Source organism: Coenobita brevimanus, chromosome 23 (assembly GCF_032717465.1).
Source record: "Coenobita brevimanus isolate Jiangsu-jjx chromosome 23, ASM3271746v2, whole genome shotgun sequence".
NCBI lineage: Eukaryota > Metazoa > Arthropoda > Malacostraca > Decapoda > Coenobitidae > Coenobita > Coenobita brevimanus.
This window is the reverse complement of record NC_136976.1, coordinates 69,614,963-69,628,287: the sequence shown is the minus strand read 5'-3', so window position 1 is coordinate 69,628,287 and position 13,325 is coordinate 69,614,963. Positions and strand designations below refer to the sequence as shown.

Below are 13,325 nucleotides of genomic sequence, written 5' to 3'. Positions count from 1 at the left end.
CATTTTCTCTCCCTGCTACCACGCTAATCTTTCAAACTTACGGGAATTGAAATCTTGTAGTGGAAGGACTGAAAAAAGCTGGGTTGCGGGTCATACGAGGTCATTATTTCAAGATGTTTTTTACTGACCTCAACCACGGCAGCGAATCAGTAAAAAGATGGACAGATAGACGGAGATAAATAAAAAGGAAGATACAGTGAGAGAGAGAGAGAGAGAGAGAGAGAGAGAGAGTGTGTGTGTGTGTGTGTGTGTGTGTGTGTGTGTGTGTGTGTGTGTCGTATTTCATATACTGCCACTTTATATGGTATTCATTAATTTGACAGTCAACTACCAGTATCTAGTATCCGTATGAAGTAGGTCTGAAGACAATACAAGCAATCATACCAGGAAATACAACTTAGGCTTAGGAAAGTTCGGTTTATAAGTACCGGCTAAGGATCGTAAACTAAGAAGACTTGAATGAGCAACACGGAGAGAAAAATGACAGCTACAAACAAGGCAACGGAGGGAAGATTTTTGGTTGGTGTTAGGGAAGTGGGAGAGAGATCCGGAGAGAGGGAGGGGGCAGGGAGAGAGGGCAAGTAGATGAGGAGAGAAGGGAGTGAAGGTAAGGAGAAAGAGAGAGATAACAGAAGGAATAAGGGAGCAGGAAAAGGGGAAAGAATGATCACTGCTGGCACACACACACACACAAGGTACTTTACTACGGAAACACCATGGGAGTTGAACCCTGGACTCCACTCTCCTTCCCTGCCCTGCTCTCTCTCTCTCTCTCTCTCTCTCGACAACATTTTCCCGTCTTCTCACAAATTAATCTACCCTAGCTTCATTCCTTCCTCTTCCTCCTAAACTGAGTCCTTCCCGTTCCTCCCTCATCTCTCCCTTCCTTTTCTATTTTTTCATCTCCATCTCTCCTGTTTCTCCTAAATTTACCTCCCTCCCTCTTCCTTCTTTCCTTCCCTCCCTCCCTCCCTTCCTTCTCTTTCTCTGCCTCCCTCTTCATCCCAACCTCCATCTTCCACTCCCTCTTTATCTCCATACTTCTCACCCTTCCTCTTTATATCCATCCTTCTCTCTTCCCCCTATTTCCATCAATCTCTCCTTCTCTCGTTATTTTCATCATTCTCTCCTTCCCTCTTCACATCCAACATTGTCTTCCTGTATCCCTAACCTTCTCTCCCTCCCTCTTTATCCCTACCTTTCTCTCCGTTATCCTACACTGCTCTTCCTCCTTCTTTATCTCCATCCTTCTCTCCCTCCCTACAAGGTCCACAAAGCTCATAAGACACTGGTGGTTCGCAACTTCGCATTATACAGAGAAAGAGAGAGAGAGAGAGAGATACTTGTGGTACAGAGCATGTGACAAACAAGTGTAACGAAGCCAGCAGCATTAACCTACTCGTAACTCTGTGTAATAAGGACAATTACACTGAGTCCCTGTCTGCATACCTAAGAGAAGAAAACAACGTGGGGGCTGAAGATGTATTTGACAGTGTGTGACAGAAGGCATTTTAGCTATACGTTTACATATATATATATATATATATATATATATATATATATATATATATATATATATATATATATAACGTATTGGCCCACAAGGGGGCGTCTTTTTCCTCACCCCATCCTTATGTGGGAAAAGATGTCTAGATGATGATGATGATGATGAATTTTGCCTTCTGACCTTGACTAAAATCTTGCTATAACCAAGATGAACTTATTTTTTTTCGGCACTGGAATGTAGGGGTTTGCAACTTGACTACCCGTTGTCTATTGCCACAGGTTTACGGCAGCCTCTTTTAGTAACCTTTTCCTAAATCGCCTTACTCCATTCCCGGTTACTCTCATATTATCCACTTCGAGGTGTACGGGTCCGGGGCTAAGCTATCGACGTCCAGTTGCTTTAAGGGTAGATGACCAGCCTACTTCACTTGGTGGCATTACCAGAATGTGGTTAAAAGAAAAAAATAACTGCCACATATAATGGATCGTAGAGTCATCACTCCGACCGGAGCAATTTAACCACAAGGCTATCTTTTACTATTTCAAATCTTATTAGCCCTCTCCGTAAAAACTGAGAGAGAGAGAGAGAGAGAGAGAGAGAGAGAGAGAGAGAGAGAGAGAGAGAGAGAGAGAGAGCAGGAAAAAAAAAAATACTCAAAACTCTAGACCCACGCATGAGGAGAAACGCTGATTTAACGGCGCTTCACGTTACCACAACATCAATAACAGACAAAGCTGCCCAGTAGGTAAGCACGGAAAAAAACATATATATATATATACAATTTAAAACGTACAATTTTCGATCGACCCGAATGTACTTTCAAAGCGGCTGAAGTCTGGCCAGTATATAGGGCCGGAAATATATGGCGTAGTCACAGGCAACCGCGATCCTCCTGGGCCGATACCGTAGTCATATAGGATCGAATCCGATTTTAACGGTAAATTAGTTTCGTTTTTATTTATTCATTTTCTTTTGTTGTATTTTTCACTTTATTTTTGTGTGGTTGGATTTTTCATGTTAACATTGTATGGTCGGATTTTTCAAGATACTGTAAGGTCGTATTTTTTCACTTTGTTGTATAGGTCGTGTTTTCACTTTACTGTATGTGAGTACTTTTCACTCTAATATTGTATGGTCGTATTTTTCACTTTATTATTGTATAGTCGTATTTTCATTTTATTATATCGCATTTTCACTTTAATACTGTATGGCCGCATTTTTCATTTTATTATTGCATGGTGGCATTTTAATGCTAATATTGTATGGTCGTATTTTTCATGTCAATATTTAACGGTCGTATTGTTCATGAATACTGTATGGTCGAATGTTTTAATATTACATCCGTATTTTTCATGCTAGTAGAATTTGGTGGTATTTTTTTACTTTAATGTTATATGGCCGTATTTTTCACTTTAATATTCACTATGGTTTGGTTATGACGTCTCTGGTTGCTTTACGAGGCAAGATAATTGTACAGTAGCTATACACAAACTACGGTATCTTAAACACAACTTAAGCTCAAGAAAGTTTATAAATACGACCCCTGAACAAAGGGCGGTATGATACGTGGCTCTGGAGATTTATTAACACTTTTTCAATAGCTATTTATTCTGCACATTAAACCTCAATATCCTCTTGTATGAGTCCTGATGCAAAGAGGTCAACATTATAATTATAAATAACATACATGAGAATGGTAAGGTGTAAAAAGCAGATTAAATCACTAGGGGGGATTTGTAACGAGCTCTGCAAAACCCATTTTGAATATGGCGCTGTATTGGTTTAGGGAGACTTTGTAAAACCTCTTCCTTCGGTATTTTGTCCATTACACGTTAATACCGGCATCCTTTTGTTACCAATACAAAATCATTTGAATATTAAAAAGATATGAACAACTAACAAGACAATATCCAGTCTTAATATGCAAAAAAGTGGCGAAGGAAGAACCGCTAAGATGCCTCCCCTGCTATGGAGTATACACGCTAAAGAAACTGGCGGTTTGTTGTGGTGTGTGGTAGCTGCTGCATCCTAATGAACTGGGAACACTGCCCAAACACCCCCCCACCCCACCCACACACGCACAGGCTTGACACACATTAACCCATTCAATACAATATCCGTACACTTTTGTCCATCCCTCTGACTGAAGGAATATGACTGGCCTACTTAAACCAACAGCTAAATTCTCTTTCTCTCTGATGGGGGGGGGGGGTAGCAAGAATGGAATGGGCGTGAGCATGTCAATCAGGAGAGGAGCTGAAAGGAAACCCAGGCTGCACGCTAGATCAGCCTATATGGCTAAGACTACCGCGTTTTGTGTGAGGTTGCCTACGGACGACAGTCAGAGGTTCCGTTCGTATTTTGCGTGTTTATTCAAGTTTTACAGTCTACAATCTCTCTCTCTCTCTCTCTCACTCTCTCTCTCAAAATACTGCACTACTGCGTGCTTGCCTACAGACGAAATTCTCAGCCTTCGTCCGTCTTTTGCAGTGTTTATCCAAGTATCACAATCTGCATAAACTACAACATGTTCCTTTTACAACAGGCTGACGTCTACAACTGTGTATCTTCTGACATTCTAAACTGATAAGCCAATCAACAGTCCTTCAATAAATAAAGTGATGAAAATATGTTGGCTACCGGTACCTGAAACTTAAAAATAATGTCCTTTGTGGTGAAACTTTTTTTTTTTACACCTTGTGGAGCGCCGCTAACAAACCCAAAGGCTTAACTGGTGGATTCTCGTACAGCAAGGGAGAATGTTTTTTTTTTTCTTGGTATTTATTTTCTGGTTCTTCCGGGTCTTTTTCCTACATAATTCATGTTAGATTACAAGGAAAAAATGGGATGTGTGTGTGTGTGTGTGTGTGTGTGTGTGTGTGTGTGTGTGTGTGTGTGTGTGTGTGTGTGTGTGTGTGTGTGTGAGATGGTCGGGGGGGGGGACTAACGGTGGTTGTGGTAGGTGGGGGAGGCTGCCTGGTGTGTTTGGTTGTGTACTCAAATGACCTCCGGCTGCTACACAACCTACCCGCCACCACGACCGTCTCCACTCATACAAGTCACTCTCACTTTAGATGATAATATGAAGATAACGAGTACCGCGTCACGTCATCAAAAGGACGCTGCCCTCTCAAGAGTCGATATGCAGCTACAGATTATGCAAATGATGCTAACGGCGCTTCCCAAGCACCTCACTTTCACAAAATGGACAATCCTTCGACGTAACCCTAGCGACAGATCTTTGAGAACATCCGATTGAAGTGGCCGGTCTCCTGCAGCCCTCTAGGTCACGTTCAGATGGCCTGGGGCAACAACAATCTTCGTAGCCCATAACATTGGCTAGGGAATGCTGGCATCACCGGTACCGGTATGTATGATGACAGGAAAAAAACGTAAGTTTAAAATTAACAATCATGATCTCAGCCATTCTTGCTTTAAATTTCAGATGATCACCCTCTTGGACACTTCCTACTAATGTCACACTAATGCCACATCTATAAGATAATGTAGGAAATAATACCGTACCTATATCGGTAACCTACATAATGTTTCATCAGTTCCAGATAGCTTTCCATTCTTGGTGTTCCATTTTAAGAAAAAGTTACGGTACGTCTTTCCATTTCTGTCAAAAACTCCCCCCATGTCATTTTGCAAATAACCAACTGCTAATCCTTCAACATACCTTCTCAACTTCCCCCCCCCCCCAAAAAAAAAAGAATATAGTGCTGTTGTGCACCACATTTGCGGTACCCTACCAGTAAATAATACTTGATGCTTTCAGTGTTCAATTTAAAGCCAATATTCAACAAAATGTTCCAATAATTTGAGCCTCTAAGAAAAATAAAATGTACACAACAGGCCAGGGTCTGGCCATTAATTAAAGCAATGGTTCTTAAACTTTCTCGTGCTGCGGACCCTTTCTATTAAAACTAATCATGTGGCGGACGCTTAATTATGAGTGGATTTCCCTCCTATCCTACCTCTTGAGTTTAAAGCTATTTGCGGACTATAATATACTAAAATTGTTACTGAATTACTTATTAATGGCTTAACTTGAACAAGACTTCAAATTTTACTTCACATAACTGTCATAACACTTCATTTTACAGTTTACATTATAATTAGCCTACAAATTTTATCTTATACTCAAATTAGCCTACGGACCCCTTGGAACGTTCTACGGACCCCTGGGGGTCCGCGGACCACACTTTAAGAAACACTGTATTAAAGTGCCAAGTAACATATTTTAACAGCTTTACTCAGATGACGTAAGGTGTAGGCATTACTGTATTTTGGCTGCTGCCAGGATAAACCTACTGAGTGGTCTATACATCGACCCCTTTTGGAAGTGGGAACAGATGGAAGGTAAAGATTACTGTTACCACCAAACAACTTCATTAAATTTCGGAGATTGTTCGAACTCAAAGTATTAGGTGTAGCCTTCAATAACTCCTTCAATACTAATTTGGCAGTTGAATGAACATGTCTAAAGTAGCAATGATTAAGGCGTCACCGGTTTGAAGGGGTTAAATTTATGAACACTAGTGTGTATATTCACAGTCATTATCCCACATTCAACAGTTGCATCGGTGTACAAGCTACGATCCGAGACGTCTCTTATGGTTATGGTCTACTTTTGCTGATGCAATACAATTTTATCCAACAGAAGATTCTTGAGAAGTGAAGGGTGAATAAAGGCTATTTATTATTCTCCAGTTCAGTGTAAATCCTGAGCTGAATTACATCGTCTGGATATAGCAAGAACAGAACGAAAAATAAGTGACGGAGCTGAACTAAAGCTCACCCTGGACAACGCAGGCTATGTGGTTACAGGCACAGCAAGCAAAACAGGAGGCTGATGCTTGAGTACGAACTAAAGCTGAAGGTTCGTACCCTGGCATGGCTCGCGTCCCTTCCCACCCATGCCTCTCTTCGCACCGGGATGGCCAAAAGAGAGAAGGAGGGAGTGGGGAGGGAGTTAAAGGACCGTATTTGTAAAGCATCTTAACTAATTTACTTGATAAAGAAATCTCCATTACAAATAACTACTACCACAGTGCTCTCACTCTCTCTCTCTCTCTCTCTCTCTCTCTCTCTCTTACAGTGATATGCAGTCTAACTGAGGGTGAAGTGCCTGGTAGGTGTACACGTGAAGACAAACGTAACTATATACAGTCTAACAGTCACAACTTAAACAAAGATCAACTTATAAATATGGCCCCTGGTGGGTACGCTGCAGGTATGAGGGGCATGAAACAGCAGGGCAGGAAAATATAGGGGCAAGCTCACCCACCAGTACACCTGGGGACTTGGACATAACGTCGACGGATTCTAGTCGTATTCTAGAAGTTGAAGACAATAAAAATGTACTGACTCTCCTAATGACCCTCGTGCAAATGATCATCAGCCCTCGTATCAATCTCAGCCCTCTACGTCTTGCCTTATTAGATAACTAAATGTAAACTGGCGTGTTTACCGAGACGCCACACATTAGATATTAGATTGAGGTCCAGTGTCACGTTTTGGGAAGCTTATTCAATCTGAGACATTTTCCTCCAAAGATTCTCACTTGCTAACATCACGCGAAGTCGTTCACTAAGGCTTAGCAAGGCCTCTATATACCGGTATGTATGTGTGTGTGTATATATATATATATATATATATATATATATATATATATATATATATATACACGGTATATAATTGTATGTGTACTAACGAGGACGGGCGAAATTGTCAAGAAAGTAACAAAGCGGGTCTGATACGGTTCATCTACCGAAAAACTTGAAAATAATGCCAAACTATGATCCACATTCTCCGAGACTATACAACGGTAGTTAAATCATACGTAACCATTATTCTATGAATGCAGAACAGACCTACGCGTGCCGATATTTAGAACTATTCATTTGTACGGCTTATCATATCCTATAACCACGGCTGATAAAAAGCGTGCAATCAATGATTTATGACAAGACAGCGATTTAAATAGTCATAAATGTCACAAACCTGTCAAGCCATGCACGAAAATATTGACCATATACCATACGGTACATCCAAAACCATGAAAATTTCAGTATCGTGCTTAAAGCTCTAATTACCCGTCCTCGCCCCGGAGGGACTCGGGAACGGATACTGTTTTAACTCAGCTTGTCTGTCTGCTGGTTTGTGTCTGTCTGTCTGTTAACAACTTTACGCGAAAACTGTTGGTGCAATTTTGACTCAAATTACAGGTATGATGGACTATGACTTTCTGATCACCTGATTAAATTTTGGGCCAAATCGGGTCATGGCCCAGGCTGTAGGCCCAAAAATTGTAAAAATAACAATAATAATAATAATAATAATAAAAATAATAAACATCGTTTTTTTCGCATTAACTCTTTTAAAATTTGTCATTTCGACACGAAACCAAAACCTAAAGGTGCATCTTTCAAATATGCATCCTTCATTACATTAAGGGGGTCATCCCCCAGTTAGGGATAGGGGGGTCAGTGTCTGGTGGGTCGGGGCTAAAATTTCAAGTGGACAAAATCGTCAATTTTCACCCAATTTAGACCAAATTTTATATGTGACATCTTTGACTAGATCCCCCGTTGTGTTTATAAGTCAGCACTAAAATGACTGCCGGGGACGGGTTTGCTGTGCCTTGGCACCGCTTCTTGTTCAAGTTGTCTCACAACACAGTACAAAATAAGATTCAGAAAAGAATTAATACATCTAAAATGTATTGCATTTGCCTTAATATGACGAAAAATTAACTGCAATTCGGCAAGAAGAATGAAATGATTGCGGTACTACATTCCGTAGGCTACTGCTGCAAAGATTAAATGAAATACGATATTACCAGTATTCCTGGTTTGATGAGCAATAATCAATAAGTTGATGGCTATATAGTACTGCCAACTTTATTTAGTATACCAACCCATTCATTCTTAAAACTAAAATTAAAACTGCTAAACAATAACGTACCGAAATAACTGTTGAAATCTTGAAGATTTTGAAAAGAATGGAAAATATTAAATTGGCACTGTTTTTACTTTTCTCTGTTCTTGATACATTTCTCAGTCACTTACTCCAAGAAAGCATTTTTCTTCCACTAACTGCAGTCATAATTGCTAGGCCTATGCTATGTTTATGTGTTACAGTGAACTTACTTCATTACTATTTCATTAGATACATATTATTTGTGTGAACTTTTTTTTGGCCAGCTCATGCTACCCTTACTGTGAAATTAATGGGTAAATAAAGAAAACTGTTTTTGTTTTTTTTACATTCACATTTAATGTTTCAAAAACTGCTGATTTGAATCATGCTTTAAATCAGTTTTAAATCACGATTTACGTCACGCCAACCCTGCCTTAACATTTTTTTTTCTCTCTCTCTCTCTGAGGAATGAGGGGTGTGTGGGGTGAGTGGAATGGAATGAGGTGGGGTGGCCATAACACTAGCCTATATACGGTATATATACAAACTTCTAGATTTAAGAAAAAGCAAACTACAACGTATATTTCTGCAAAACAGTGTATCACGGTCCTTAATCATTTACCTTCATTTTTGTTATTATTATTCCTGCTACTTTTGCACATTGATTCAGCTTATGAGAGACTAGCGAGTGTATGTGAGTGATGTGGAAGGGATGAATGGGAGGGGGTTACCGACAATGAGATAGGGGGATAAGGTGTTGAGGTGTATAAGTGAGGGTGGTGTGATCTGAAGAGAGGGCAGCCTGATGCCAGAGAAGAGGGCTGGCAAAATGACCGACCCCTCGACGCACATGACGTACATGAAGAGCACCCTTTTTAGGATGGAATTACTAAAGGCTATATGGTATTTAATCCCGCCGGTTCGATGGTCTTTCCTGAACTGAGTAATATCGTCTGAAGGCAACAGGAATAGAGTACGGTACGTCGCCGAATGATAAGCGACACAACAAGTGATACAATCATATGTCAAAGTTCAGCTGCTACATCAATAAGACTGAACCACGTACTGTACAGTAGCCAACCTAGTGCTACGGACAAGGAGTCACTAACTGGACCCCTTCAATTCGATAACGCAATTTACATTAACCTAGCTTTGAAGGGATTTAGAACTGAAGGAGTTTGATAAGCCGTCATTAACTCCATCACTAAGCTGAATAAAATCGCTTGGTGGTAGTAACGGGGGAAAAAAAAAAGTTGGACTGAAGGTATTAATAAAACACCTGGTAATATCATTCAAACTGAAATATTCGTCGTGACAGTACTTGGCGCTCGAAATAAGAAAACTAAATCGTATCGCCTGTAATAGGCACTTTTAAACCTCTCAAAGTGCAACAAATGTCAAATTCTGGGTCAACCGAGGGTTTTCCTTCTAAAATCCTGAACTAAGCTGGTGATTTACACCTTACTCAACAAAATAAAAATTTAAAACACCCAAAAATCTCATCAGCTATCAACGTTACCTAAATCTCAAACTGGTTGTAAGGCTACATCTCACCATGCGATAATGAATCAATTTTTATCTCGTTCCTGATATAAGGTTATGGGGGCTCTTGTGCAGCCTCATCAACAGTACAATTCACTAAACTGCATTAAAAAAAACACACACGAAAGATTCCAGTTGCCGGTAATGTTCCATAGAGACCAGGTACCGTACTACCTAGCCTGATACAAATTCATTACCAGTGTTGTGTTTTTGCTGCGCAGAAGACCCGTGAGTCTCCCAGAAATCAATGATGCTACACCGGTCAAATGCAACCAGAGGCTACATAACATGTTAGCTAATGGCTTGGGATCATACGATAAGGTCCACTCGTTCAGTGGCCGAGACAAAAAGTAAGGTACGATTGATCAACAACTGCTCTCATAAGAATCCTACAATAAATAAAATATCAATACATAAAATATTTAGCATTAAATATCCCCTTTAAACAGATAATTGTGAGTGATAACACCTTCTCTCTAGCATGTACCTATCCATGACTCTTATCAAATGCTTATGAATCCCGTCTGCATGTTCAGAAAAGTGGTATACGTACCAACGCTATCCAACGGGGGCACTCAGCGGAACGCATCTCTTCGACAAGGGCAACGTAATTTCCAAACCACCCTTCATAAGGGTTAAGTTTTCTCATCACTGATTAGTTTTTCACAAAATATGTTTTCCGGGTCCAGAATCTGTAATACGATCCGGATCAGTCACAAAACTTAATCGATTGTTCCCTGGGGCATGGGCTATCTACCCGCCAAAATTGGTCCAAATCACTCGTTTAGCTTTTGGTAATCCTAACAGAGAAACAAGCTAATCCAGATCAATCCCAAAAGTTAGTCGATTGTTCCCTGGGACATGGGCTATCTTCTCACCAAATTGGTCAAATCTCTCTTTCAGTTTTTGAGTAATCCTGCTAACAAACTAACAAACAGAGGTGAAAACATACAGTACTCTCCTTATTGGAGATAATTACTTTCCTTTCTTGATCCCAGTAATCCATCAAGACTAAAACAGAGAACTGTCTCTTAATTTCCGAATTTGCTTTGCCCATAATCATTTTAGCAGTCCTGTACATAGTAAGGACACCATTTATTTTTTCTTTCTTCCTTTCATTTACAGTAAAATCTAAGGCACAGCTCATATAAAAGTATTTGAATTAGTGTCTTCCCCTGGCTATATGCAATTAATTTAAATGACGCAAAGGTAGTTCGCTTTCCCTGTTGTAGGGTATCTGCTTGTGAATGTAGTTGGTATTTACCGGTGTAATAGGTAGTATACCTCGACACTCAATATCCTGACTACTGGTGCAAAATTTAAATGTGTCGGTGATTTAATATAAAATTATTTTAAGATTATATCCACTCAAATTACAGCCTTTCCCAAAGTAACATGATACACCCTACATGTCAATTTTTGGGCAAAAAGAATGTGCATCCGTAAATAAGTTCGTTTTCCTTTCTTATGCGGAGGGGTCGATCTTGAACAAATCACAGACTAAAGTGACGATAATAAATTATATAATGTGGGCAACTAAACTCTTCATAATGCTGTCGGTGTACAGTAGGTACCTGAGTGACAAAATGAAAAACTGGGGTCTTCAGTCTTTTAAATGTCTCGATCGATGTTGCGGTATACAAGATTGCCGTATCAGATTTCTAACAAATGCTGGCTACTCTTTCCTTTTGAATTTTGTTTAGCCAAGCAACTTACAAAGAGTTATCCTTCAGATAATTTTAGTACAACGGCACTTTACCGTACGTTCATGTTTTTTATTCGTACTCACTTGTCTTGTTACATTACTACCAGACTGTACCGTATATGCTTAAATATTGTCAGTAATACAATAAATATTCCACGTTACTGGTATCCATTACGTATATCAGTATATCACTATCCATCAGCCCTAGCTTACGGTGCCGATGTTACCATACACTGTATATATGTCAAGATGCTAACCCAGACTACTATCCATGCCGGCAGCAAAGATCATGTAAAGATCATTTTTATTATACATATAAACAACTACAAGGACGTGCTATTAACTATCATTTTAAGCTTAATTACCGATTACAGCGACCACCAGAAAGTAGAGTGATTTGCGGCAAATAATTATTTAACTGATGCTACTATTTTGGACTCGACTTCGGGGAATGTGAAGGAAAAAACAATCAGACTTCGAGCCGACAACATTATACTGTAACGTATATTTACTTGTGCACTTACCTCTGGACTGACGACGGAGATGAGCACTTCATCAATATTGGGACGGTGGTAAAGAACAGTGCCAGACACTTCTCTGTTATTGTGCGTTATATATACGCGTTGACCAGCACGCAGTTTGACAGATGCGACCGCAGTGAAGCCACTGCCCACTAAGTCCCCCTCACGAACTTCTCGTGACCGTCTTTCGCCTTCAATTCGTACAGAATAAACCGTAGGTCCATCATCAAATGTCTTTACGGCACATATTACTCCTGCATAGTACTTGCCATCCTCCAGATTGCAGGCCACACGAGTGCCCAAAATAGACCGTTTCGCTAAACGTTTTCCGGTAGACATTGCGAACAAAGATATTTAGCTCGATTTCAGTGGCAGTGATAAGAATTTTTTAAGTACGTGAAAACACCAACTTCAGTGTTTTAGACTATTATTTTATACAAGCACCGCCAGACAGAGGCTTCCCTTGCCTACAGTAACAGCAATCAACTCCCACTGCTATGTCACAATCCAGTAAGCGTCTTTATCTTGAACACAGATGCTCAAGAGAGTAAAAACGCACACAAGTCCGTCCTCGATATACATTTGCGTGGAACTGAATGTGAAATCAGCTGAGCGGCTCGAGCGGCCCAGCTGACAAACAACAACAAAACCACGTGACCTCCTACTCGCAGTGTGATTGGCTCCCGCATGTCTGACCCAGTTTTCTGATTGGTTAACGTGCCGGGGCTGCTGGCTCCATCAAAACAAAGAACGTTCACTGTTATAGCATCTTTACTGATTTTACAACTTTACTGGCGTCTTCAGCTTGCTGTATATAAGCCAAATACATTACTGTATCCAGTTCAGAGTAAAAACCATTCCAAAATGACGAAATAAAAGACTTATGTCAGCTGTGTTTTGGTTGATCCGCCGACCGCACTCCCTCCCCGTGTTCGCCTGTCAACTATCGCCGGCCGGCTTTATGAGCTATAATAAATACTCTCTTTTTAAAGCCAATTCCGTTATTCGATGTTCAAATATTTAAAAATTAGCGTTAAACAAATATTTCTGGTTATTTCGCACATAAAGGAAGAAAATATTAACTGAAGGAAATTAAATGTGACAAAGTTGAAATGCAGAGTCC

At 40.1% G+C, this 13,325-nt stretch overlaps 1 protein-coding gene across 1 annotated transcript in view; it reads right to left on the bottom strand.

Moving 5' to 3' along the window:
* Positions 1–12,766, bottom strand: part of Glut4EF (Glucose transporter 4 enhancer factor) — a 323,600-nt gene extending 310,834 nt beyond the window's left edge. The window contains exon 1 of the mRNA XM_080267338.1: positions 12,206–12,766. Within this exon, the coding sequence (XP_080123464.1) occupies positions 12,206–12,541 (336 nt within the window). The 5' untranslated portion in view covers positions 12,542–12,766. The remainder of the gene's footprint in view (positions 1–12,205) is intronic.
* Between the last annotated feature and the right edge of the window lie 559 nt (positions 12,767–13,325).